This window comes from Podarcis bocagei, assembly GCF_964188305.1.
Source record: "Podarcis bocagei genome assembly, chromosome: 3".
Taxonomy (NCBI): Eukaryota; Metazoa; Chordata; class Lepidosauria; order Squamata; family Lacertidae; genus Podarcis; species Podarcis bocagei.
This window is the reverse complement of record NC_138127.1, coordinates 90,962,067-90,986,707: the sequence shown is the minus strand read 5'-3', so window position 1 is coordinate 90,986,707 and position 24,641 is coordinate 90,962,067. Positions and strand designations below refer to the sequence as shown.

Sequence of the window (24,641 nt, the reverse complement as noted above, 5' to 3'; positions counted from 1 at the left end):
AAGCAGCTGTGGAGTGCAGATCCAATTACACCTCTGGGGAAACACAGGGGTTGTACTGTGCGTTTAAAAAAGCACTTGGCTCTCATGAGGCAAAGCTCATGATGCGCCTGATAAAAACATTTTTTGCTGAGACAAGCCTACCTACACAGGTATTTAGAGCGCTGGTGTGTTTTTACTTTATTTCTGGATTTTTTTTAAAAAAAGTTTGATAGTTGTTACTAATAATCCTATTGCAGGCTTCCTCAACCTCGGCTCGTCAGATGTTTTTGGCCTACGACTCCCATGATCCCTAGCTAGCAGGACCAGTGCTCAGGAATGCTGGGAATTGTAGTCTCAAAACATCTGGAGGGCCGAGGTTGAGGAAGCCTGTCCTAATGTTTTCTTTTGCACACCGCATTGAGGTTTCCTGCAATCAATCAGCTCAGTATAAATTTAATGAAGTGATTAAGAACAAAACGGATGCTTAAACATCAGGAAGAACTTTCTGACAGTTAAGAGCCGTTCGAGGTTGTGGACTCTCCTTCCTTGGAGGTTTTCAAGCTGAGGTTAGACGGCCATCTGTCACTGGATGCTATGGCTGAGATTCCTGCATCGCAGGGGGTTGGACTAGATGACCCTGGGACCCCCTTCCAACTTCACAACTTCACCCTCAAGCATTGTTTGGGGTGCGGATGAATTAGCTGCTCTTGCAAAAGAGACTGTGGGTGGGTGGAGAGGCTTGGATCCGGACTAAGTTAGTTGCGCTTAGACTGAAATCAGTGCGTAAAGTTCACATGACTTGGGAGTTGAACCCTGCGGCTTTCTATGGGAGCTGGCTGCGCGCAACTAACTTGACGAAGCGGGGCACGGATTGTGCAACTCTCCCGTCCGGGCAGGTTTTGCTCCGGGAGACCAAAGGACGATCCTTGCTAAGGGAAGACAGGCGGGCGGGAGCCGCGGCTGCTGCTTCCATTTCCTGGGGAAGAGAAGCTGCTGGCAGCGGGATCCCCGGCGGCGACTTACCGGACGGTTGGGCTCCTGCGCCGGCTGCGCCCCCCTTGGCCCACTTGTGGCGGGGACTGGCCGCCCGCGTCCTCATCTGCTCCACCACGGCCAGCTGCGTGTCCCACTGGCAATCGGCGCGGCACCTCTCCACCGCCTCTTCCATTTTCAGGTGGAAATGCGAGCCTTTCGCAGCCATCTTAGCGTGGGTGGGTGACTCGTGTACAACAGGGAAGTCCCGGGCAGCCGGGCGTGCGCCTGGGGAACAGCCGGGTTCCCCTCCCCTCGCCGAGCAGGGGCAGGATCGCGCGCTCCCGGGCGCCTGGTGGAAAGGGAGGCTCCAGCGGCACTGCGGCGCGGGACAGATGTGGTCCCACTTCCAAAAACCCCCCACAAAAACTACCCCCTAAACGCCCCGATGATCCAGATGTGTGGCAGCTAAGAGGAAGCGCCCCGCGCAAAGCGTGACAGGCTGGCAAAGTTGCGCCGTAGAAGGGAATGGGTTAAAATGGGGGGCAGAAATGGAACAAGAGGGGTCTTTCAGGGCTTAGGTAGCGCGCAATGTTGTCCATCTATTGTTTTGTTTTGTTTTATTTAATTGCGTTTATAACTCACCTTTTTCTCAAAGGAATTCAACACATAGAATTGTAGAATTGGAAGCAGTGGCGTAGCGTGGGGGGTACAGGGGGGGCCGGCCGCACCGGGCGCAACATCTGGGGGTTAGGGTTAGGGGGCGCAAATCCACGGGTTAGGGGGCGCAAATCACTTGCCTTGCCCCGGGTGCTGACAACCCACGCTACGCCACTGATTGGAAGGGACCACCATGATCATCTAGTCTAGTCCAACATGTGGGACTGGAACCCACGACCCTCCGCTTAAGAGGCTAGTGCTCTACCGACTGAGGAACCCCTCCTCATTATCTACCCTGTGAGGTAGGTTAGACTAAGAGGCACTGACTGGCAGTGAGCTTGGTGGCCAAGCATAGATTTGAACCCTGGCCTTCCAGGTCATAGTCCCAACACTCTTAACCATTACACTGCACTGGCCGGTCCCCCCAAAAAGAGGCTGTTAGGGATTTCTGCTTAAATGGGCAATGTGCGTTTTCTTTTCTCCTCCCCGCTTTCACCCAGGTTCTGGGGGTTCCAGGCTAGACCTGAAGTTTCAGGCTTGGATTTTAACCTCCTTCTGTGCAAAGAGAGTAAAGGGCCAGAAGTTAGGGGTGCAGACTGCTTTCTGCTTGGGAAGAGTTTTTGCTGTTTGCTCCACTCCACATCCATCTGGCTGCACCCTTAAAGTACAGAATAGTCTGGCTCTTCCTTTGTCCCCAGGAAAAGCTGCAAGGGACTCTCACTTCCTGTTTCTTGACGGATTACTCCACCTGATGTGGACACACCCCTTCAGGGTTCAGATTGTCCCCTGCCACACAAGCCCCATGACAATATTACTCTCTTCTGTGCTTGCCACTGAGATGCTTTTGCATTTGCTGTTGCCTTTTGGGCAGGGTCTTTTTTGTTGTGTCACCCAGCATGAGAACCTTCCCTGTCCCAGGAAGCTATGTTGTCTCCTTGTTTGCTTTTGCAGCAAGGGTTTGAATTTTCTCTTTAGATTTTTATTTTGTTTTTTGATGTGGACTGGACAGCTCTCTGTTTCTTCTCCTTCGTTTTGTCCCGTTTTGGGACTTCCAGTGTTTGTGTTATACAGATAATGTGAAGACATAATAAAAGGAGCGTCTCCACCATCATTCTGCCCGGACACTGAGGTCCGGCTCCAAGGGCCTTCTGGTGGCTCCCTCCCTACGAGAAGTGAAGTTACAGGGAACCAGGCAGAGGGCCTTCTCAGTAGTGGCACCGGCCCTGTAGAACACCCTCCTATCAGATGTCAAGGAAATAAACATCTGACTTTTAGAAGACATCTGAAGGCAGCCCTGTTTAGGGAAGTTTTTAATATTTGATGTCTTATCATGTTTTTAATATTCTATTGTGAGCCGCCCAGAGTGGCTGAGGAAACCCAGGCAGATGGGTGGGCTATTAATTATTAATTATAATTATTAATTAGTATAAATATAAAAGACTGCTTACTATTGCCATTATCCGTGCATGTTCCAGAAGTCTGCACAGCTCTTCAACTGTTCCTTTTTACTCTGTCAGGAACAGAGACAGCGATGTGGTGGATGTGTGTACCAGGCATAAAGACTGCAAAAGAGGATCAAAGGAATGTTTCTGAGGTCATCTGTGAAAAATCCACACCAAAACCAAAGGGGAATCAAAATAAGGACCATCCAGGATATTCTAAAAGCTGAAAAACTATATTATTCAGCATTTAGACACTTTGAGCATACGAAGACCTTGTTGGCTCACGCCATTGGCCCATTTAGTCCAGCCTCCTGTTCTCGCAGTGACCAACCAGATGCCTGCGGGGAAATCCCACAAGCAGGACTGAAGCACAAAAAAGGAGGGTCCAACTATAGGATGAGTTAGACCACAACTTTGCATTTAATGTACAGATTTTTAAAAAAATACAAATCATATCAGCTTGAGTGGTGATTATAATGATCAGGATGCTGCAGGGGTACAGTAATTTAATCCTTTCCTTTGAGAGAAATCCCTCCTTTACTGCTGTTGTTTGTTTTGTGAGGACATTACATTCCACAATTTTTAAAATATTATTATTATTATTATTATTATTATTATTATTATTATTATTATTATTATATTTGTATACCACCCTTGATCCATAGATACTGTGCTATTAATGTTTACTTATCTGCACGGTTCTTTTGCACCAGTCACTGCTAAGAGAAATCAAATTTCAAATGTTTTTTTTTTAAAAGAATCAAGGTACAAATATCAACTCCAGAATGCAGTTTGCAGTTTGAGTGTGTTCCTACAAAATAAGATGGATTTGCACAATTCAAAATTTATTCAGAATTTCAGTTTTCTAGGCTTCTTAATATGGCATTTGAGTTTCTCCCGGGAAGACCAACCCGTGAAATATAATTCACTGTTGCAGACTGTGAGTAGTGAAACTGATTTGTCCTAATTCTTCCTTCTACAGGTAATGATACAACGCTAGCAACATCTCCAGCCCTCTGTCGATTACTTATATGCTATCTATCAGAATACAAGTCCTACCAAAGCAGTTGATAAGTAACATTAAATTAATGTCCCCAAACCCAACTCTTCTGGACATCAGTCATACAAGAAATATGCAAAATAACTAAGCAAGTATTAGAAGTCACCCCAGAACTGGCCCTACTGAACATCTTCCAAGATAATAATTCCCACTCACATTGTAAAGAGCTCATAACCCACCTACTCTCAGCAGCCAGAAACATCATGGCCAGGCAATGGAGAGACCTGTCATGAGTAAATATGAACCAATGATATCAAACAGTATGGGAAATAACTTTACTGGAAAAGCTAAAAAATAAACTGAAACTGACACAGGGACAAATAGAATATGCCTTCACCCTGGTATGGTTCCCCTTTATCACATGCACTGCCCAACAAGACAACGACAAGAATCTGCCAAAAGTATACGAATCTGTCTGGCTAACATGATTCAGAAATACACACAGCACCGCTCACATACAAAAATAAATCTCATTACAGCCACCCAAAGACAACCAACCAAACCCTAGGTCAGGGTTCAGCAACCTTTTTCAGCCGTGGGCCGGTCCACCGTCCCTCAGACCATGTGGGGAGCCAGACTATATTTTTTATTGGGGGGGGGGGGTTTTGAACAAATTCCTGTGCCCCACAAATAACCCAGAGATGTATTTTAAATAAAAGCACACATTCTACTCATGTAAAAACACCAGGCAGGCCCCACAAATAACTCACAGATGCACTTTAAATAAAAGCACACATTCTACCCATGTAGAAACACACTGATTCCTGGACCGTCCACGGGCCGGATTCATAAGGCGATTGGGCTGGATCCAGCCCCTGGGCCTTAGGTTGGTGACCCCTGCCCTAGGCTATCGCCAACCTCTCTCACCACCATGGAAGTATAACAAGCGAACAGAAAGAGAACCCACACAAGTGAAACTGACACAAATTTCACACATACACTAAGTAGAAAAATAGAAGCTTTGCCACCCCATCCCACTCACCCTGCCAACCCTCCCCTTATTTTCTTCCCAACCTTATACTGCATGCAACACTAATGTCTCACAACAATTGAAACTGATCTGTAGAAAACGCAGAAAAAGACAATGCACATATTTTTGAAAACAAAGAAACCTTTAATAATTTTTTAAGTGACATTAAATTACATATTTTAAATACACAATAAACACCAGCAACATATTTAATAACCATCAAGAGCCTTCCCACAAGGCAGTTGATGGCAGGCTGGCCTGTGGAGTAGTGAGGCGGAAAGTCTAATTAGAACAGGACTTTGGCAGGGTGCAAATGATGATTTTATTATTATTACTTAAGGTGGCCTGCATCCCTCACTACATTTGCCACGTTCAAGGCAAATTGCATTCATCTCAGTTCTGTGTGATATGTGTGGGCTGAAGGCAGAGTAAGAAGAGCTATTATGAAACACATCAGAATTAATGTCAGGTAATTGGAGCCACACCTATATAGCCACTGTTTAGCATCCAGAGTCTGGATTCTAGGACGTAATGTTCAGAAGGAAGTTTCACTGACTTCATGGGGAGCTCACTTTTGATTGAATTCCTTGGGAGGAAACTAATAAAAATTATTATTAAAAAATAAGTAGAATTTACAGGGGGGAGGAAAGGAAGTCTTGTTTATTATTGATGTATTTATTGAATTTATATACCGCCCTTCACCCGAGGATAGCAGGGCGGTTTACGGTATAAAAACACAAAAATAAATACCATAATAAACAAAACAATAACCACACACACACACAGTTTAAAAGACCATAGATTCTTAAATCAGAGCCAAAGGAATATAGAGAAACATTTTCACCTGGCACCTAAAGATATGTAATGAAGTGTCTCCAGGGAGAGCATTCCACAAAAGGAGCCACCACAGAAAAGGCCCATTACTGTATTACTGCCCTCTGGACCTCTCATGGAGGGGGAAAGCTATGGGATCGATTTATTTGTAACATTTATTCTGAGAAGCTCAAGAGGCAGGGCGATAGGTGGTTCTACCAGTACAAGTCAAGGCACATAGTACCCCAGGCCAGCTAAGTTATTTTGCCACTTCATGCAGAAAATCCCACAAGCACCTCCTCACTTTCCTTACAGTAAAAATGCCACCACAATCAGTTATATAACTAACATTTTCCTGCCCTTTCAGGGTACCCAAACACAGCTGCTTCAGGTGACTGTCTCTCGCTGCCTAATGAAATAGCAAGCAGCACCAAGGCACAATAACAATTCTTCATTCCCTATTTTATTCTTATGGTGTAGGAAAGGCCCGTCCTACTGATTCCCCCAAATTCATGTGCCGAGTTTTATTGCTAAGGGTGGATTTGACCCTACACCTCCCAACCATAGCTGTCAACTTACAGATTTGAAAATAAGGGACCAGCAGCCTCAAAAATAAGGGATCAGCAGCCAAAATAAGGGATCAAAAATTACTTTGATAGAATACATATTTTGTTGCATGCAAATGGCTTTAGATACCTATTGGGTCCATAAATTACCATATAGCATATATTCAACACAAAAAACAGCAACAATTTGTTGTTGACAAAGGACAGCTGGACATAGAAAGGGCCCCATTACCTTCAGTAGCTTATTTAAGGGACATCATCAATAAGGGACAGCAGAGGGACATGGCGCTGGGATAAGGGACTGTCCCGCCAAATAAGGGACGCTTGACAGCTATGCTCCCAACTCACTGGCTATTTAACCACTTCATGACATTGTTATCTAGTATTAGTATTATTAATTAGATTTCTCACCCACCCTTCACTACATGGTCCCTGGGACAGGTTACAGAAATGTATAAATACAATACTGTACTGAAAACAGTTAAAACAATTTAATCAAAAGATGAGGATGGGATCTAAGAACATCTACAGTGGTGCCTCGCAAGACGAAATTAATTCGTTCCGCAAGTCTCTTCGTCTTGCGGTTTTTTCGTCTTGCGATGCACGGTTTCCCATAGGAATGCATTGAAAATCAATTAATGCGTTCCTAGGGAAACTGCCTTCAGACCAGGTCCGGGGACAGTCTGTCCCCGGACCTCTTCTGAAGGCTGGGGGGGGGACAAGGGCTTTTCTTCCCACCCCCAGCATTTTAAAAAACCCTGGGACAGCGGAGGACTTCTCCGCTGTCCGGGGCGATCTTAAAATGCTGGCGGGCGGCATTTTAAAATCGCCCCGGACAGCGGAGGAATTCTCCGCTGTCCGGGGCAATTTAAAAGCCCCTGGGAAGGCAGGCAGGGGGGACAAAGACTTTCACCCCCTGCCCGCCTTCAGAAGGTGTCCCCGCCCCCCCTCCCCACTTCGGAACAGCTTTCCGAAGTGGGGCGGCTGGGGCAGGTGTCCCCGCCCCCCCTCCCCACTTCGGAACAGCTTTCCGAAGTGGGGCGGCTGGGGCAGGTGTCCCCGACCCCCCTTCGGAACAGCGTTTTAAAATGCTGGGGGTCGGGAGCGAAGCGCTGCCGACCCCCAGCATTTTAAAACCTCCCCGGGACAGGGGGAGATTTTAAAATGCTGGGGGTCGGCAGCGCTTCGCTCCCGACCCCCAGCATTTTAAAACCTTCCCGGGACAGGGGGAGATTTTAAAATGCTGGGGGTCGGCAGCTAACGCTTCGCTCCCGACCCCCAGCATTTTAAAATCTCCCCGGGACAGAGACTTCTCTGCTGTCCCTTGGAGATTTTAAAATGCTGGGGGTCGGCAGCGAACGCTTCGCTCCCGCCCGCCAGCATTTTAAGATCGCCCGGGGCAGGCGGGGGGGAAGGCAGGCGGGGGGAGCAAAGACTTTTGCCCCCCGCCGGCCTTCAGAAGAGGTCCTCTTCTGAAGGCCGGCTGTGGGCGAAAGTCTTTGCTCCCGACCGCCAGCATTTCCCTATGAGCTTTCGTCTTGCGATGCAAGCCCATAGGGAAATTCGTCTTGCGAAGCGCCTCCAAAACAGAAAACCCTTTCGTCTTGCCGGTTTTCCGTCTTGCGAGGCATTCGTCTTGCGGGGTACCACTGTACTTCTGATTAAACCCACAGAAATTTCAGGCTGCATCATGTTTTCCTCTAGAGTCTAGAAACACTAAGGAGCACTAGCCCCAGGGCTAACCCAAGATGAAGATGTTGTTGCTAAATTTGTATACCACCCTTCATCCAAACATCACAACAGAAAAATGCATAATAAAAAACCCAATAACCCCACTCCCACACATCATCATCATCAACAACAACAACATTGAGGCAAACCACAAAAACAATGCCCATCCTAACCATGACAGGGAAAAAGTAGCGAGCGAAATTACTCAAAAGCCACACAATTCTTTTAAAATTTTATTTATTTATGTATTTCACTAATTTTACAGTCATTTTAACATTTCAAAACTTGACTTCCTTCCCCCTCTTTCTGTGGTTCCTTAAATTTATTTTTAATATCTTCTGCATATCCAAATTAACTTTATTTGCTCATTTATTCATCTGCTTTAAATATATACTGTTATAAAACTGCAGGTTATTACAAGTATCCTGCCACTGTTCTCGTTTTTGGGAACCCCAGCCTCATTCACACAACCAGCCAGATCCTCCGAGGGCTCGCTAGTCGTGTGAAAAGAGCTGGAAGCGACCAAACCCAACAGCCGCACCTCAGCCTAGGAGAGAAACGCGTGCCTATGTTAGTCAAATGAGGCAACATAGGGACAAAGTGGGCGGGTCTTCACGTAGTCTTTGCAGCGATTGGGTATCCGCGTCCACGCCGGCGATGATTGAAAGAGCACCGGTCGTACCAGAGGAAAGTTGGGAGGAGCACCCGCCCACTTTAGCATAGGCAGAGGGAGAGCCGTAAACGAGTTCTTTGCGGCGATTGGGTACCTGAGACCCTCTGCCGGCAATGACTGAAAGAGCACTGGGCGTACCAGAAGAAAGCGGGGGGTGGGGTTTCCTTACTGCCCTTTCTTTTTTTTTTTAAAGAGCGCAGCGTTGGAAAGGAGCGAAGCCACGTCATGAGATCGGAGGGAGGGGGCGTGGCCACGGAGCCGGGAGGGGGAGGGAAAGGGGCGTGGCATCTGGCCGCCGCACCTGGGCGTTTGACGTAAAACTCCGGGGCGGCCGAAGCCAATAGCCGGAGAGTTGGGCGGTGGCAGGACGCAAGCGCGGAGAGTTGAGGGGTGGCCGCGAGAGGAGGCGATGGTGGCCGGGTATGTCCAAACTTCGTCCGGTGTCGCTTTAGGAGGAGCTGGCGGCGCTGGGAGCAGGTGAGGCGGTGGGGTCAGTCCCCATTGTCCTGGGCTTTTGCCACCTGAGGCATTAACAGGGCACTCTTACCTAGAAGAAGCCATAGAGATCAGTGGGGCTTACTCCCGCGTAAGTGGCTGCAGGACCAAGCCCTGTTGAGTTCTATAGGGCAGCATTCCCTGCCTTGAACTGCGTTGGAAAGCGGGCCGGGCAGCTTTTATCCAGAAAGGAAAGCAGACCGACCAACCACCAATATATATACATTTTTAAAAAGGTTGCCTCAGGTGTCGGCCCTGCTCAGAGTAGACCTGTTGAAACCAATGGGCATAGAAGGGGGTGCCATAGAAGGCACCCCCTATTTTTGCCATAGAAGGGGGTGGGTGGGTTTTAAGAAACCTATTCCCATTCCCCACCCCCGCGCGCACAAAAAATAAGAATGCCCCAATTGCTATAAAATTAAAAATCTTTTTAAAACTCTAAAAAGAAAGAGAGAGGGAGAAAATGTACTGTCGCTTTTCTGCAGTTGCAGGCTGTCTTCAATATCTCTTCTCCTCTCCCCTTCCCAGAAAAGCAGAATTGGAAATAATGTTAATCATCTTACAGGTTAATAAATAGGAGTAAACCGCTCACAGAAAGAAAGAAAAAGCTCCAGTGAGAGAGCTGTTTCCAGTTATAAACCTCATCCCTGATCAAATAATGCCCAGACTTTTGGCCAAAATTTAATTGGCAGAGTGCAAGTTTAAAAAAACAACAACGGGGAAGAGGAGAGAGGATATGTGCTTTCCTTTTCATTTCTTCACATTACAGTTGTATTGTTCCAAGCAGAACTGGAGAGTTGGGAGATGGCTTAAGTTGTGTATGTACTGCTTTATGCTTGATGAAGGGAAGGGGGGAATGAGTTAACGGGGTTCATAGTGGAAAGGCCAACGGGTCAACGATTTCTAGAGGTTTGTCTTTGTACTTCAAAGTCTAAAGGTTTGTTGATAGTGCCTTGCAAAATCCCATATCTGGGTGCAAACAAACTACAAGTAGTACTTCTATTTGGTATGTACTGTATTTAGCACCCACCATATGCTAGGAGATACTCGGTTACTATCGCACCGCATTTCCTCCCCTATGGTATTAAAATGGTTAGAAATTCCAGATCCACCAAACAACTGGATTTTTTTTTTTAAGGGTTCAGGCATGACTACATTAAAATGTATGGTTGGGAGATAGACTTACTTAGTGGGCACATGTAGCAAGTAACAGCTGCTGTACCCATAGTGAATAGATAAAGTTGGAGGGGAGGGGGAAACCCCACCTCTGCCATTAGCTTTTAAATCCAGCCTGATTCTAAGTTCTGTGGGTGCAATGCACATTGTTGTTAAACTCTTAATATTCACACTCTTGTCCCAGTAATTGATTGCCATGCATTGTGTGCTGAATTGCATTAAATGCAACTGACAGTTCTTAGCTATTCAAAAGGTCGCTGCACAAAGTGGCTTACAGTAGGAAATACTGTAGTTTAAAATGGGAAAAGAGGAAGTACGTAGAACCTTAAATGTGACACGTTACACATAGTGTCACAATAAATTAGGTAATTAGACTTTGGCATTTGAGTGAATATGCAGAATTTGCAATAAGCTTGATGTTATCTCAAGAAATGTAAAGGTTTCCTGGCAGACAGCTGTGCTCCTTGATTCCTTCATTTATACCCCAGACTGCCTATTCCACCTGTGTGAAAGTCTACTTTGAACTGTGCCAGGTGTTCAGCTAAAGGTTGAATACCAAACAAGTGCCTGGTTAACAGCTGCTGGACTCCCGACTGAAAATGAGGTTTAACAATATGTAAGCATGACACAGCCAGTCTTTTGAAGTAAGAAGCCATAGCTGGGCAGGTGGCCTTATTACTGTGCATCTGTGAACTTTCGTCAATACCTAGAACATATTTTCATTCTGGCTTTTCATGGCAACTCAGATTTGGTTGTGGAAACCCAAAATGCAGGTGGTAGGAGGAATAAGGAAATAGAGACTCAAAAAGGTATAAGTGCCTGATTGCTACCCACAACTGTAGTAGTTGTTGTTTTATTATTCTTATATGTATCTAATTAATCATAACATTTATAAGCTGCCTTTCCAACTAAATGGTCACTCTGTTTTTGTTTTGCTAGGACCATGGCTGTTATGATACAACCAAGGATTTCTACGCTATATTTCCTCTGTTGCCTAGTCCTTGCGTCTTCTATGTCCTCTTTTGCAGAGGCCCACGCAGATGGGAGTCATCAGGCAAACGTGCGTCTTGATAAGAACATGGTACAAGATAAGGAGTATGTATTCTCTGCAGTCACACTCAGTATAAATAAGTGGGGGAAATGAGGGTCTGATAATGGTAAGAGGCATTTGATGTAATAGCAGAATTGAATTCAACAAAATGTTCCAGTGCAGAGTGCCAGCCAGCAGATCATGCCTTTTCCCCACTCCATTTCCCCTCCCACCTGACTTTCTGTCTCATCCCCTGCACACACAAACAAACACACCAATCAGTCAGCATGTTGTGGTTACTGAGCACACTCAGTTCCCATTGGGTTCTGTTTAGGTAAGTTCGGGAAGCCTTTGTCCCTCCAAACGTGGCTGAACTACAACTCCCATCAGCCTCTGCAAGCATGGCCGATGGCTATATTGCCTGTGAAATCTCTCATAAGCTCTGTTTCATGCAGTCCACCTGGCATGACTGCAACTAACGTGTTTTTTGTTGTTGTTGTTATATACAGTAAATAGTCTCAGGGGAAGCTCAAGCAGTCTTGGGACTGTATGGGGGAGAAGATTAGTTCTCTCTTTCCTCTCTGCTGTGGTCCCATCTCTCCGAAGATAGTATCCACATTTCAATCAAAGTCTGGCTTTTAAATGCACATTGCATTACCTACATGCACACATCTGCATGTTCATTGCATTCAGTGGGTGTGTGGTTGCACTAAGATTCGTCGTATTCTTACTCTGCAGCCACATCATGGAACATTTAGAAGGCGTCATTGACAAACCAGAATCTGAGATGTCGCCACAAGAGCTGCAGCTTCATTACTTCAAAATGCACGACTACGATGGCAACAATCTGCTTGATGGGCTTGAACTTGCCACCGCCATCTCACATGTACACAAAGAGGTGAGCACTAATTTCCTGGAACAGAAAATCTGATAGGCCGGTGAACAGTGTCTGTGAGCAAGCTTATCTTTTAATATATATGGGTTGGAAATGTCTATAACATTTTGCATATATATATATATATATATATGCTTTCGTAGATTTTCACGGGTACAGGAATGCAGGTTTTGGTGTCTTCGGGTGTCTTCCCGTGTAAGAGTTGGGGTGTCTAGGCGACGTTTCGACGAGGTCTCACTCACACCAGCCTGAAGATGACGAGTGAGACCTCGTCGAAACGTCGCCTAGACACCCCAACTCTTACACGGGAAGACACCCGAAGACACCAAAACCTGCATATATATATATAGAGAGAGAGAGAGAGAGAGTGGCAGTTTAATCCAAAGACTTATCCCTTGGGGATCAGCTCTCTCAAAGTTTCCACGCTAGACCAAATTTTAAATAACCTGTAGATTACAAAACGATAATGGTTTTTAAGTGTGGCCTGGTTTGGGGGGTGAGCGAAGGAGCTGCAGCACTGCTTTGAGAGACTGTCAAATTGAAAATCTTGTTTTGTACCTTTCTGAGTCTAAGACCTGCCTGACCCACTTAACTTTTTTCTAGCCTTCATTAGCTAATTTCTAGGAAACCCAAGTGCAGCCCTCAAGGGCAGAATATTGAGTGGGACCGTTCTGATTTCCAAATGTGCTCGTCTGCTAAAACCAATCCATCTTTTTTTCCCCCTTTCCCTGTAGGAAGGTGGAGAACACACCCAGACAATGAAAGATGAGGAGTTAATTAGTTTGATAGATGGCGTCTTGCGTGATGATGATAAAAATAATGATGGCTACATTGACTATGCTGAGTTTGCAAAGTCACTGGAATGAGGATTTCTTTAAAAAATCTTTTAGTTCATGTGACCCAGTACAATGTGATTCCTTACTGTATGTTGGTTTGTGTGTTCTCTACCCTTTGGGCTGCAGAATTAATGGTAGAAAAGTGAAATGGCTACACTTTCGTTTCTTATACTTTGGAGAGCGGAAAGGTTACAATGGGAACTATTATTTGATACAGTCTTATTAGTTAACAATCGAGCAATACAACCCATCTGTGTTAGCCAATTATTTGGCAGTTGTCTTAAAAACTTGCTTCAACGAGCTATCATCTAAGTCACTGTACTCCAGAATAACTTCTGGAGGACTCAAAAAGGCATTAATTATAAAGGTCATAGCACTACAGAGTCTTAAATGCCATAATTATATCCTAAAACCAACAGTATGATTTTGTGTTTGTGCTTTGAGTTCACCATTATTATTATTATTTTGCAAAAATTGGGAGTATAGGCACGATGCAAGTTTAAATTCTTTCAAGATCTATCAGCAGGAGAGTTAAGTAGCTAATTAAATCTCCATTAAAATGAATCAGTTTAAAAGTGCTTAGTCTTTGCACTGTACCCTAAATCTCTAAATAGATGTTTGTCATTGTAGACATATGTCTGTCTTTCAGTTGTCTCATCTTTTGTCTTTCAGTTGTCTAATGTTCTGTTACTACTTTACTGGGTTTTGCTGTTCCTTAAATTATAACCATATAAGAAAACTGGTTGTTGAATTTTAAATTAAGTATATATATATATATATATATTATATACTTAATATATTTAGTGTTATGTGTATTATACACCATCAGTACAGTATTTTACTTCGGAGTTCATTTTCAGAAAGTGTAGGTTAAATACTTTCATTCAATGAGGTCTTAATGCCAAGAACTATGTTAGCTCATGAAAGTTTATAATCACACTGAAATGCTGCCATGTTAAGGTTCTTGCCAGTGTACCTTGACACAAATTCATGGTGTGAGCTATGAAAAGACTTTCTCATTTTTTCCCTAAAAGAAACTCTATAACGAGTGTTTAAATACTTGAATGGTCTGCTTATTCTAAAGGGTTCTAAAACTATATACATCTATGTTGTCTTAACAGCCTTGTGCAGATCTACGGTGATAACCTAAACTGCCCTGTTGTTTGTCCTGTTGTATAAAACAGAAGCATACATTTAATCAAGCGTACTATATTCAGAAACAGAAAGCCAAAATGCTCCTCTGTAAATTGCGTAAGAGACCTATTTTCTGTATTAAAAATATTCTTATATGAAGTGCATTTGTAAAAATTGCTTCCTTTGTTAACTGTGTAATAAAAATGTGGATTGTACTATGTTCTTCTAATGTCAAAATTGTTAGGTTTTTAGCATAGTTCATGCGATAAATGCAAAAGCAATAAAATCCGATGTGCTGGAAGCTTTTACCCCCTCGAACATGGGAAATATGCATAAATTCTGCAAATGTACTTACTTCCTATACCTTCCTTCTCACTCATCTTTTTGTGCTAATACCGTTTGAATGAGACCACGCTGGAAAGTTTGCAGAGCTCTAACTTTTGTGTTTCAAACTGTTTTCTTTAAAATGGGGGGGGGGGGGAGCAACCTGTGTCTTCAGACTTTGTTGGGCTCCCGCGTTTGACCATCCCAAGGTTGCTGCGGTTGATGAGAGATTTCAGCAGCATTCAGAAAGCCACAAGTACCCGCTTGGTTCTTCAGGTCCTAGAAGTAAAAAGATGAGTGCTAAATCATTTTCTCCCTACCAAGCCATTCCTCCATTCACTCTCTTGGGCATTTGGTACCCATCTGTCTCGAAAGACAATGGAGTGTTCCTCTGGGAATGAAGCCAGACGGCTGCAGAATCACTGTGGCAGCAGAGACCAGTAACACATACAGGTGAAACTCGAAAAATTAGAATATCATGGCAAAAGTTCATTTATTTCAGTAATTCAACTTAAAAGGTGAAACTAATATATGAGATGACTCATGACATGCAAAGTGAGATACAGTGGTACCTCGGGTTACATACGCTTCAGGTTGCAGACTCCGCTAACCCAGAAATAGTGTTTCAGGTTAAGAACTTTGCTTCAGGATAAGAACAGAAATCGTTCTCTGGCGGTGCGGCGGCAGCAGGAGGCCCCATTAGCTAAAGTGGTGCTTCAGGTTAAGAACGGACCTCCAGAACGAATTAAGTTCTTAACCCGAGGTACCACTGTATGTCAAGCCTTTATTTGTTATAATTGTGATGATCATGGCATACAGCTGATGAAAACCCCACGTTAACAGTCTCAGAAAATTAGAATATTAAATGAAATCAGCAAAACAAGGATTGCAAATAGAGCAATATTGGACCTCTGAGAAGTAGAAGCATGCATATGTACGCAGTACTTGGTTTGGGCCCCTTTTGCATCAATTACTGCCTCAATGCGGCAGTAAAGGCTTGACATATCTCGCTTTGCATGTCCTGTCATGAGTCTATCTCATATATTAGTTTCACCTTTTAAGTTGAATTACTGAAATAAATGAACTTTCCCATGATATTGTAATTTTTCAAGTTTTATCTGTAACTGCGGCCTCCTACATCATTTTTCCCCCTCTGCCTTAGCAGCACCAAAGTGCAGAACCCTGGGCAGTGTGTATGAAGACAACAAGACTCCCCTCTTGACCTCACTGATGTGGGCCAAAGGAAAGCAGAGCAATGATTTGGGCACCAGCTTGGCTGCAGGGGTTGCCAGAATGAGGCCTACAAGGCGTCATCCATCTTGGAGACCCCACTTCGGATTTGTGTAGGGTTTACTCCCTTGCCTTTTCTTCTCCCTAAGATGTCCTGCGAGGCATCAGGTACGGAATTTTCCTTGGGGGTTTACTCCCAAAGCCTTTCTCACGAATGATCATAGCCACAGATTTAGCAGAGATTTAGGATCAGAGTTTTCCTTCCTGTGAGAGGATTCAGTGCTAAGGGAATGCATGCAGTAGCCACTAGATGGCACGGCAGATTACATTTACTGCTTTTAGGGTTTGTAAATTGGAACTGTTGAAAGGAAGAGAACAAAAAACTCTGTTTTTTATTGGCCGTAAGAAGGCCCCAGGTTCATCACCTGTTACTATTGTAAGAAGGCAAGGTTACACTATGCGCTCTCAACACTTACTGTATTATGAAAACGCAGCCGATGCCAACAAAAGGCATTCAGAACTTTGCATCGAAATCACTGCATCACACACCCCTCTCTCAGTAATTCTGTCATTAAACAGGCCAAGGCTCTTCAAAATCACCTGACCTTGCCAAGACCAATAGATGAAGCCAAAAGTTTTGCACGGAGTCCAAAGCGCTTGAGCTATGACAAGCCAAATACGCTTTTTTGAAAAAATGCAGGAGGTGACCTCATTTTTTCCTTCTTCCCTTGCATCTCTTAAACACCTTGTCCAAGTTTCTGCACCTCATCTCTCTCTCTGCCCCCTACTCCATTTTCTGGAATACGATCCTATTAGCAACATTTCCAAGGTGACATTTTACAAGCTTATGAATGAGGCTTGCTTCAACGAAGCCACTCGGATGTGAGTGTGCAGAATCTTTCACTTCTCCATAAAATGCATTGCACTTTGAGGATGTTCAGGACCCCAAACATTAATTACCATAATAATTTTATTTTTAAACAACTTTCAAAAAATGTTTTCATATATATCAATAACATGTAATAAAAAAAATACAGTGCATTAAAGTGATGTTTGGTTTGGTTTGGTTTGGTTTGGTTTGGTTTGGTTTGGTTGGTATACAACACATACCTCATGTTATTACAGTGGTACCTCGGGTTACATACACTTCAGGTTACATACGCTTCAGGTTACATACGCTTCAGGTTACATACACTTCAGGTTACATACGCTGCAGGTTACAGACTCCGCTAACCCAGAAATAGTGCTTCAGGTTAAGAACTTTGCTTCAAGATAAGAACAGAAATCGTGCTCCGGCAGCACGGCAGCAGCAGAAGGCCCCATTAGCTAAAGTGGTGCTTCAGGTTAAGAACAGTTTCAGGTTAAGAACGGACCTCTGGAACGAATTAAGTACTTAACCTGAGGTACCACTGTATTTCATAATATGTAGGGAGAAAGAACAGGGATGAGCAGTGCATTGTTTCATCTCCACCTATCAAGTCCCTCCAGGGAAGTTCTGAGGTCCCAGTTTTACTAGCTGTCCACAGAATGACCCCCCCCCACTGTCATATGACATCATCTCCCATGTTTGTTTGTCTCTGTACTTGCTTTGTCAATCTTTCCATTAAGGCCTGATGCCATATTCACATTTTCCATTCTTGAAATGTTCCTCCTCAAAGGGAAAATAAGAAGGATCCATTTCAACAGAAACAAGTGAATGTACCTTTAAACTTGCATACCAATGGTCTCTCACAGGGACGTGCGGTCAGTGGACTAGGGAGATTAGGCTAGTAGCCCTTAAAATGTTACTGGTAAATTAGAGTATTAAAGTATTAAAGCCTTGCGCCTCCTTCTCAAAGCCCAGGAAGCTTCTGCCGAGCTATGCACACAACAGAGAGGCTCCCAATTGCCCTCGCAAGCTGACACCTCTGTCCCTAACTGTTCCCCTGTACACAAACACACAAACACACACAATTCACCACATTGCTACTGGCCTTTCACTGCAAGTAATGCATGCATCAGTGAGTGGTGTGCTGGGATATTTTCATATTTGATGTGGGTCACAAATTAAAAGGACGGAATGAGGATCTGATGCAATAACCATACGAAACGACAAGCGAGACCTTCTGCAAAATGTTGCATTGTGCAGTTCAGGGTTCCCACAGCACTCAGAAAGTAGACCAGAAGGGAATTTGGCCCCCACACTAGTGGGAGGAAAGCCCCCAACCCCTGGGGAAAATAAGCAAAGATCGCAACCCAGAGTGAAATATAGTGCATCCAAATAATATTGAAATTGACCGGCTTAAATCTTCTTAATGTTGGATCATGACCAAGGTCTTTATCCGAGACTCTTGCTTTGATGTGATTGTGGCAATCCACCTTTGTTTTAAAACAAAACAACAACACCTTGATTATACCAATGGAGATCTTATCCATGCCTCCGTTAGAGTCTGACTTAAAGCTGGACTTTAGAGGAAGACATTCAGCCACCTTTGGACGATTGTCAAGAAGGGCTCAGCCCGGGGTTGACACCTGACTGTTCATATTTATTAGCTTGGCTGCTTTCTCCTACTGGAAGCCAGTGTCTGTTGAGAACTGAAGCCAATTTATTTGGTTTTGTTTTTTTTACTGCCATTGGTTTTGTTTTTTTTACTGCCATTAATAAGAAAACATATTGCACAGAGAAGCAAGTAAAATACACAGGCCAGATGACTGCGTGACTCTCAAGGTGAGTCGTTGCCAGAAATAGACAGGCCCTTTTAATGATAAGTAATAATCAATAAGCAAACCTTTTAAGCTGAGATCTTTCACAGCCTGCATCTCTATTGGAATTGTTTTAAAGTGGTTTTTAAAAATTGTTTAATGATTGGTTTGCTGCCCTGGGCTCCTTCGGGAGGAAGGGAGGGATGTAAAACAAATAAATAAGTCGGCCGAAATTTCCATCGGGGTGGTGGAAAAAAATATGTTCCGTTTCAGAGATGTGTGCAGAAAACTGAATTCATGCTGCTTCCTGAGCCATATTAAAGGTCCTTTCTCATGTCATTCCTGTGTATGTATGTATGTACCGGTATGTATGTATGTATGTATGTATGTATGTATGTATATCTGCTGCCGAAGAAGAAGCGGGTATAGGTGCAGCTGCAGACCTCCCTCTGTCCCTGAAAATCCTTGGCAGTACAGAGTTATTATTTTTGCTTCCTCTCTTCTTCGTTTTGGCAGGACGGCCAGCAGTTGTGCTAAATCTCTCTGCATCTGGAAACTTGAATGGCTGCTCCTCCCTGTCTGTCTTGTAATGAGAGAAAAGACATGATGTTCTCGGCTGCAGGAATGCTTAAAAAGAGACTTGTGCGAAGGGCGGGAGGAGTTCTCACCCCTCGCAACCCAACAACAATAAGAGGAGTTGTGTCCATTAGGCCAAAGCAGGCATTGCCCCACTAACCTCAGCCTTCCCTCGGCTGCCCTGCCTTCTTACTAACCATGAATCCAGGGGTGGTACTGCCTGTTGCCTTCATGAAGGGACTCTGTGGGTCATCTAGTCCAACCCCCTGCAATGCAGGAATCTCAGCTAAAGCACCTGTGGAGCAGGGGGAACAAAACTAGACTTAGCTATCTCAGCCTGCCATTGGCTCTGGTTCCGCCTAGTGTTGGACTCCTAGTCTTCTGCCCTACCAGTCCCAATGTGCCAAAAAGGCAAAAGCAGAGATTTATTTCCTGTGCATTGTAAGGGTTAGATCTGTATAAAGTCAACTAGCCAAGTGGGTGATGGGTGTAGGTGTTGCTTAGCAACCAGGCAGAGTTGCACCATGTTTGCTGAGGTAGCATGTGCTCTGAATGACTGTGTAGTTCTGAGGGAGTTTTCCTCTATGCGTTTGTTTGGATGTTTTCTTGCTGTGTACAAGGCCTGACATAAAAGAAGGACAAAGCCTCTATTACTTTCTCCTCAAATTATACACTGCTTTTGTCCAGTTTTCCTCAGTAAAGTGTTTTCTGGATTTATTTTCTCTGTCCACATTATTTAAGTGACTTTGTTAACACAACGGATGCCAAGCACCACTGACGACAATGCCAGACTATCGAGCTGGTGGCTACTGGTGTAGAGATAGAGTAATGGCATTATCTGTCCTGAGCACCAGGGTTACCGACTGACCCTCGTTGGTCTAGAAAGTGAGTACGGTAATAACGAGGCCTTCAAGTTTAAAAATAGTTTACAACAGATTAGCACAGAGGAAGTCCAAAGAATGAGGAAGGAAAATAGAGGCTGGATAGAGACTTCTTCCATTTTCTTTTTTTAAAAAAAATAATTTTTATTAACCGACCAATCAAATCAAATCAAATCACATCACATAAGTTCCGAATTACAAAGCCGAATTTTAAATTTTGTTGAGGGGACCCATATTTCAAGATCTGAAGGGGGATTCTGATCATCTTCTTTCTACTGCGTTAATGTCCAAATCAGTCCAAACAAAGTTCATAATTCTATCCAGTCTTATCTTGCTGTTTCCGCATCTCATCTTGTTCGTATATTTTCTCTTTTTCCTTTATGATCTCTTCTGATAATCTCCTTAAGCCGATAAACACCAATAATAATGCTGTGTGAATATTTCCGTTCATCCAATCCTCAAATCGAGATGGTTTCCAAATATCATCGCATTCATAGATAACATCGCTCTTTCCATCATTAATCACAGAACTGTCGTTCTTAAGTCCCTCTGAGAAGTTTCACCCACAATATAAAAACAGCTCTATTTCTCTATTTCTCCTCCCAGACTTAAGTCCTCCGACAGAACTTCCCAATATGGCGACGGTATTTTTAACTGTGTCATTCCAAAGCCCTTATACATTCCACGCTCTTCTTAAAGCATGCTTTGGTTAGAAAGTTTATCTCCACACAGATATAAATCCACAGCTTAAGTCCTTCAAACGACATTTCTGACTTGTGAGGGGGGGGGATTCTTGTTTAATCACATAGAGGAAAGAAAGGAAAGTTTTTCCCCCCTCGCCCATCCAGTCCTTTTGCCATACCAAGTCTTGGTGTGTCTTCATCTGGTTAATTCTTGTTCTTCCGACTCGTCTTGTTTATCAGAGATCTCTTCTGTTAGCAGTCTTTACTCCCCCTCCTTCCTTGAAATATGTGCATTCGCTTCATCCTAATCATTTCTTTTGAAGTTCTTGCAGCTAGAGGCGCGGATCAGAGGCAGCGTCCAGGAGCGCCGATATCCACAGAAGGGCATTCTGCCTAGTGCCCCCATCCCCCCAAATTCAGGGGTGGTATAGGGCACAGCAGGCAAGGGCAGCCCCCCCCCCAATCCTCGGGGGGTAGGGAGGCTATTTACTCCCATCACAGCCTCCAAATTACCTCGTGTGGGTCGGAGAGATGTTATTGTCAGCCATCTTCTGATGCGCCCCTAGTGGCCCCTTCCGACTTCTTCCATTTTCTTTAACAGAGATTCTTCTTCAGGCTAGCAGTCTAACTATTCTTTGTGAGATTGCTTGCGTTTTTAATTCTAATAAAAGCAAACTGTTGCATTTCATCTGGCTGAGGTTCTGGCTGAAAGGAGGTCTCAATTTCAGGGACTTAATACAGCTTTCCAGGCGTCTCCATCTGTCCCTTGCGATTTTCTCCATCTGTCCCTTGGGATCTCTCTCCCCAAGCCACAGCCCTCACTGATCCTGTTCTGAAATGTCCTCAAGTTGACTTTGCCTGGCTGGAACGTGTCTTTGAACTCTGATCCTCTTACTTACCTGGCTAGGTCGACAAGGTGTATGTATCCAAAGTCCTGATCTTCCATGACGTCCAATGGGTGAACTTGGGCCAGTGACTCGCCATCTCTTAGCCTAAGATACCATGTGATTCTTGCACAGAATTTGATCGATAATGAACAAAATATGACTGGTTACAACTGCGAGCCCTGGAGTAGTCAAGGTCTTTCCAAAACACAATGCTTCCAGCATTGCTTACCACTCCCATCAGTTATAACCTCAGGCCTCTGCATGCAAAATTCCAACCTGAAGCTTTGTAGGTAGATGCTAGCATAGCCCAAAGGTTAAAGGTAAAGGACCCCTAGACGGTTAAGTCCAGTCCAAGGCGACTACGGGGTTGCGGCGCTCATCTCGCTTTCAGGCCAAGGGAGCTGGTGTTTGTCCACAGACAGCTTTCCGGGTCATGTGGCCAGCATGACTAAACCGCTTCTGGCAGAACGAAACACTGTGACGAAAACCAGAGCACACGGAAAAGCCATTTACCTTCCTGCCGCAGTGGTACCTATTTATCTACTTGCACTGGCGTGCTTTCAAACTGCTAGGTTGGCAGGAGCTGGGATGGAGCAACGGGAGCTCACTGTGTTGTGTGGATTCAAACCGCTGACCTTCCAATCGACAAGCCCAAGAGGCTCGGTGGTTTAGACCACAGTGCCACCCGTGTTACCACCAGGCAGGAACTGGGTGCTCTTTTCCCAATAAGGCGCAACAAGGAGCTGCAAGAGTTCGTCGTTCGTCCACCTTTTCCCTGGGATTTCATGCATAAGGAACACATCATTTTCTAGGCTTAATTCTGGCACGGCCTGTTGCACATCATGAGCCTGGCTTCCAAGCGTTTCCTCCATCCGTCATGTCAGTGGCCTGCCTGGAAATAGCTGTTCAATCCAACACATACCCATCTGCTTGTAAAATGTGAACTCCTGCATTTAAAGGGCTTACAGTGCAAGCTCACTTGATTTAGTGGCTCTGAGTCATTCTTGGTGATCATTTCTTCTTTACTGAATTAACAGGGCTGAGAAATATTTGGCCCTCGGCCTGCTAGAAAACTTCCCAAGTGGAGACCACCAAGGCTAGGATCTGGTGGAACTACCTTGGTGCTATTTATAATACTTGAACTAACGCTGACCTGCCCGTCTATCGGAAGCGTTTGGACCGAAACTGTGAAATCTAATCTTCTGACATTTACCTTCTTCTTCTCCAAAAAAAAAAAAGAAAAGAAAAGAAAAAAGAAAAAAGAGTTGCGGCCTCATCCCATCCATCAGAACTGTACATTCTTGAGATTCTTGAGATTGCCTACGTTTACTTTAAAATTAGATTGTGTAGCACTTTATAGGCTATGTCAGGGAACTGACATCAGAGCGAAAGGAGAAGGAGAGGCTCATCGATTCTGCAGGAGAAGGTACCAGCACCCGGGGGAGACGCAGCTTGGTAGAGGGGGAAGGAAATCGGCGTAACACCAGGGATCAAGGGGGGCAAATGGGGGAAGCGGAGGCAGAGCTCCGGGATTCTTCCCTGGACATCAGTGAGGAGAGCACTGGTCCTCCACTGCCCACGCCCTCCCTGCACAGAAGACTCCCGCGCAGTGAGAGGCGGAGACGACTGGGAGTCAAACAGCTTTTATGCTGGAAAAGGTTTAAGAAACGCCCACAGACAGATTCTGCTAGCGACTGAGGCAGCTACGCTGAGATGGGCTGTGCAGTCAGGACGGTTTAACCCAGGCAATTAAGCTCCCTAACCGGGACAGTTTACGCACGAGTAACTCAAACCCACTACAGGCTGGTAAAGTCTCTTTATATGTTTTTTTTCCCCTTCCAGTAACGCCTTCCAAAAAGGGAGCTGCAAAAAAGACAATCAAATTCTATGCATTGTGCAGAGGTGAACTCAAGCACTGGGGCTGGTTTTGTCCAAAGACAAGACTTCCAGAAGACCCGTTTATCAAGCATGCATCCTGTTCTGTTTGCAGAGAGTTTAGATGATGTTGTGTCAAAGCAAGCGTTGTCCAGAACTTCCCTGTGTATTTTTCCTGACTCTTTCCTTGTTGATTTTCATTGTCTGTGTGAAGTCTGGGTCCTGCTTCAAGGAAGGTGATGGTTAAGTCTCCTGGGAAATACATACATTAAAAGAATCGTAGAATTGGAAGGGACCATGAGGGTCATCTAGTCCAACCCCCTGCAATTGAGGAATCTTTTGCCCAACGTGGAGCTCACAACCCTGAGATTAAGGTCATATGCGTTGGCATACAACCAAGGAAACGGGGGCAATTGGCAGGCCCTCAGCTGGTTCCAGTCCACTGGCCGGTGTGCCGGATGATCTCCAGTCCTTGTTGCAGCATCTGCGACCCACAGCTTCAGAAGCTGGGGCACACAACTCAGCAGATAATGCGCAAACAGAAGAGGCAGGAGAGGTTGTGTAAGCATATTTACAAGCAGTTTATTCAGCATAAGGCAAAGGTAAATGGACCCCTGACCATTAGGTCCAGTCGTGGCCGACTCTGGGGTTGCAGCGCTCATCTCGCTTTATTGGCCGAGAGAGCCAGCATACAGCTTCCAGGTCATGTGGCCAGCATGACTAAGCCACTTCTGGCGAACCAGAGAAGTGCACGGAAACGCCGTTTACCTTCCCGCCGGAGTGGTACCTATTTATCTACTTGCACTTTGATGTGCTTTCGAACTGCTAGGTTGGCAGGAGCAGGGACTGAGCAATGGGAGCTCACCCCATCATGGGGATTCGAACCGCCGACCTTCTGATTGGCAAGTCCTAGGCTCTGTGGTTTAACGCACAGCACCACCTGCGTCAGCATACATCAGGACAAAAGGAAACATGTCTGATCCCTTTCGTGTCCAAGACAGCATAAGCAAAAGCTATACACAAAGGGAAGTTCCCAGCAAGCTGTGCTGGAGTGTAAACAGACATGTGACA

At 44.8% G+C, this 24,641-nt stretch overlaps 2 protein-coding genes across 5 annotated transcripts in view; one reads left to right on the top strand and one right to left on the bottom strand.

The window, feature by feature from the left end:
- Window positions 1-1,635, bottom strand: part of TTC7A (tetratricopeptide repeat domain 7A) — a 192,311-nt gene extending 190,676 nt beyond the window's left edge. For both annotated transcript variants that reach the window (XM_081188507.1, XM_081188508.1), the window contains exon 1: window positions 1,003-1,635. In XM_081188507.1, the coding sequence (XP_081044633.1) occupies window positions 1,003-1,180 (178 nt within the window). In that variant the 5' untranslated portion in view covers window positions 1,181-1,635. The remainder of the gene's footprint in view (window positions 1-1,002) is intronic.
- A 7,495-nt stretch (window positions 1,636-9,130) lies between these two features.
- On the top strand, window positions 9,131-14,647 carry MCFD2 (multiple coagulation factor deficiency 2, ER cargo receptor complex subunit). Of its 3 annotated transcripts, none has more exons than XM_081188873.1 (4): window positions 9,131-9,286; window positions 11,477-11,632; window positions 12,306-12,465; window positions 13,197-14,647. In XM_081188873.1, the coding sequence occupies exons 1-4, from the start codon at window positions 9,276-9,278 to the stop codon at window positions 13,326-13,328; spliced, it is 459 nt and encodes a 152-aa protein (XP_081044999.1). In that variant the 5' UTR covers window positions 9,131-9,275; the 3' UTR covers window positions 13,329-14,647. The 3 variants fall into 3 exon arrangements, with proteins under 3 accessions (XP_081044999.1, XP_081044998.1, XP_081045000.1); XM_081188872.1 differs by having other exon boundaries at window positions 9,173-9,343; XM_081188874.1 differs by lacking the exon at window positions 9,131-9,286 and adding an exon at window positions 9,315-9,452.
- Window positions 14,648-24,641: the final 9,994 nt, after the last annotated feature.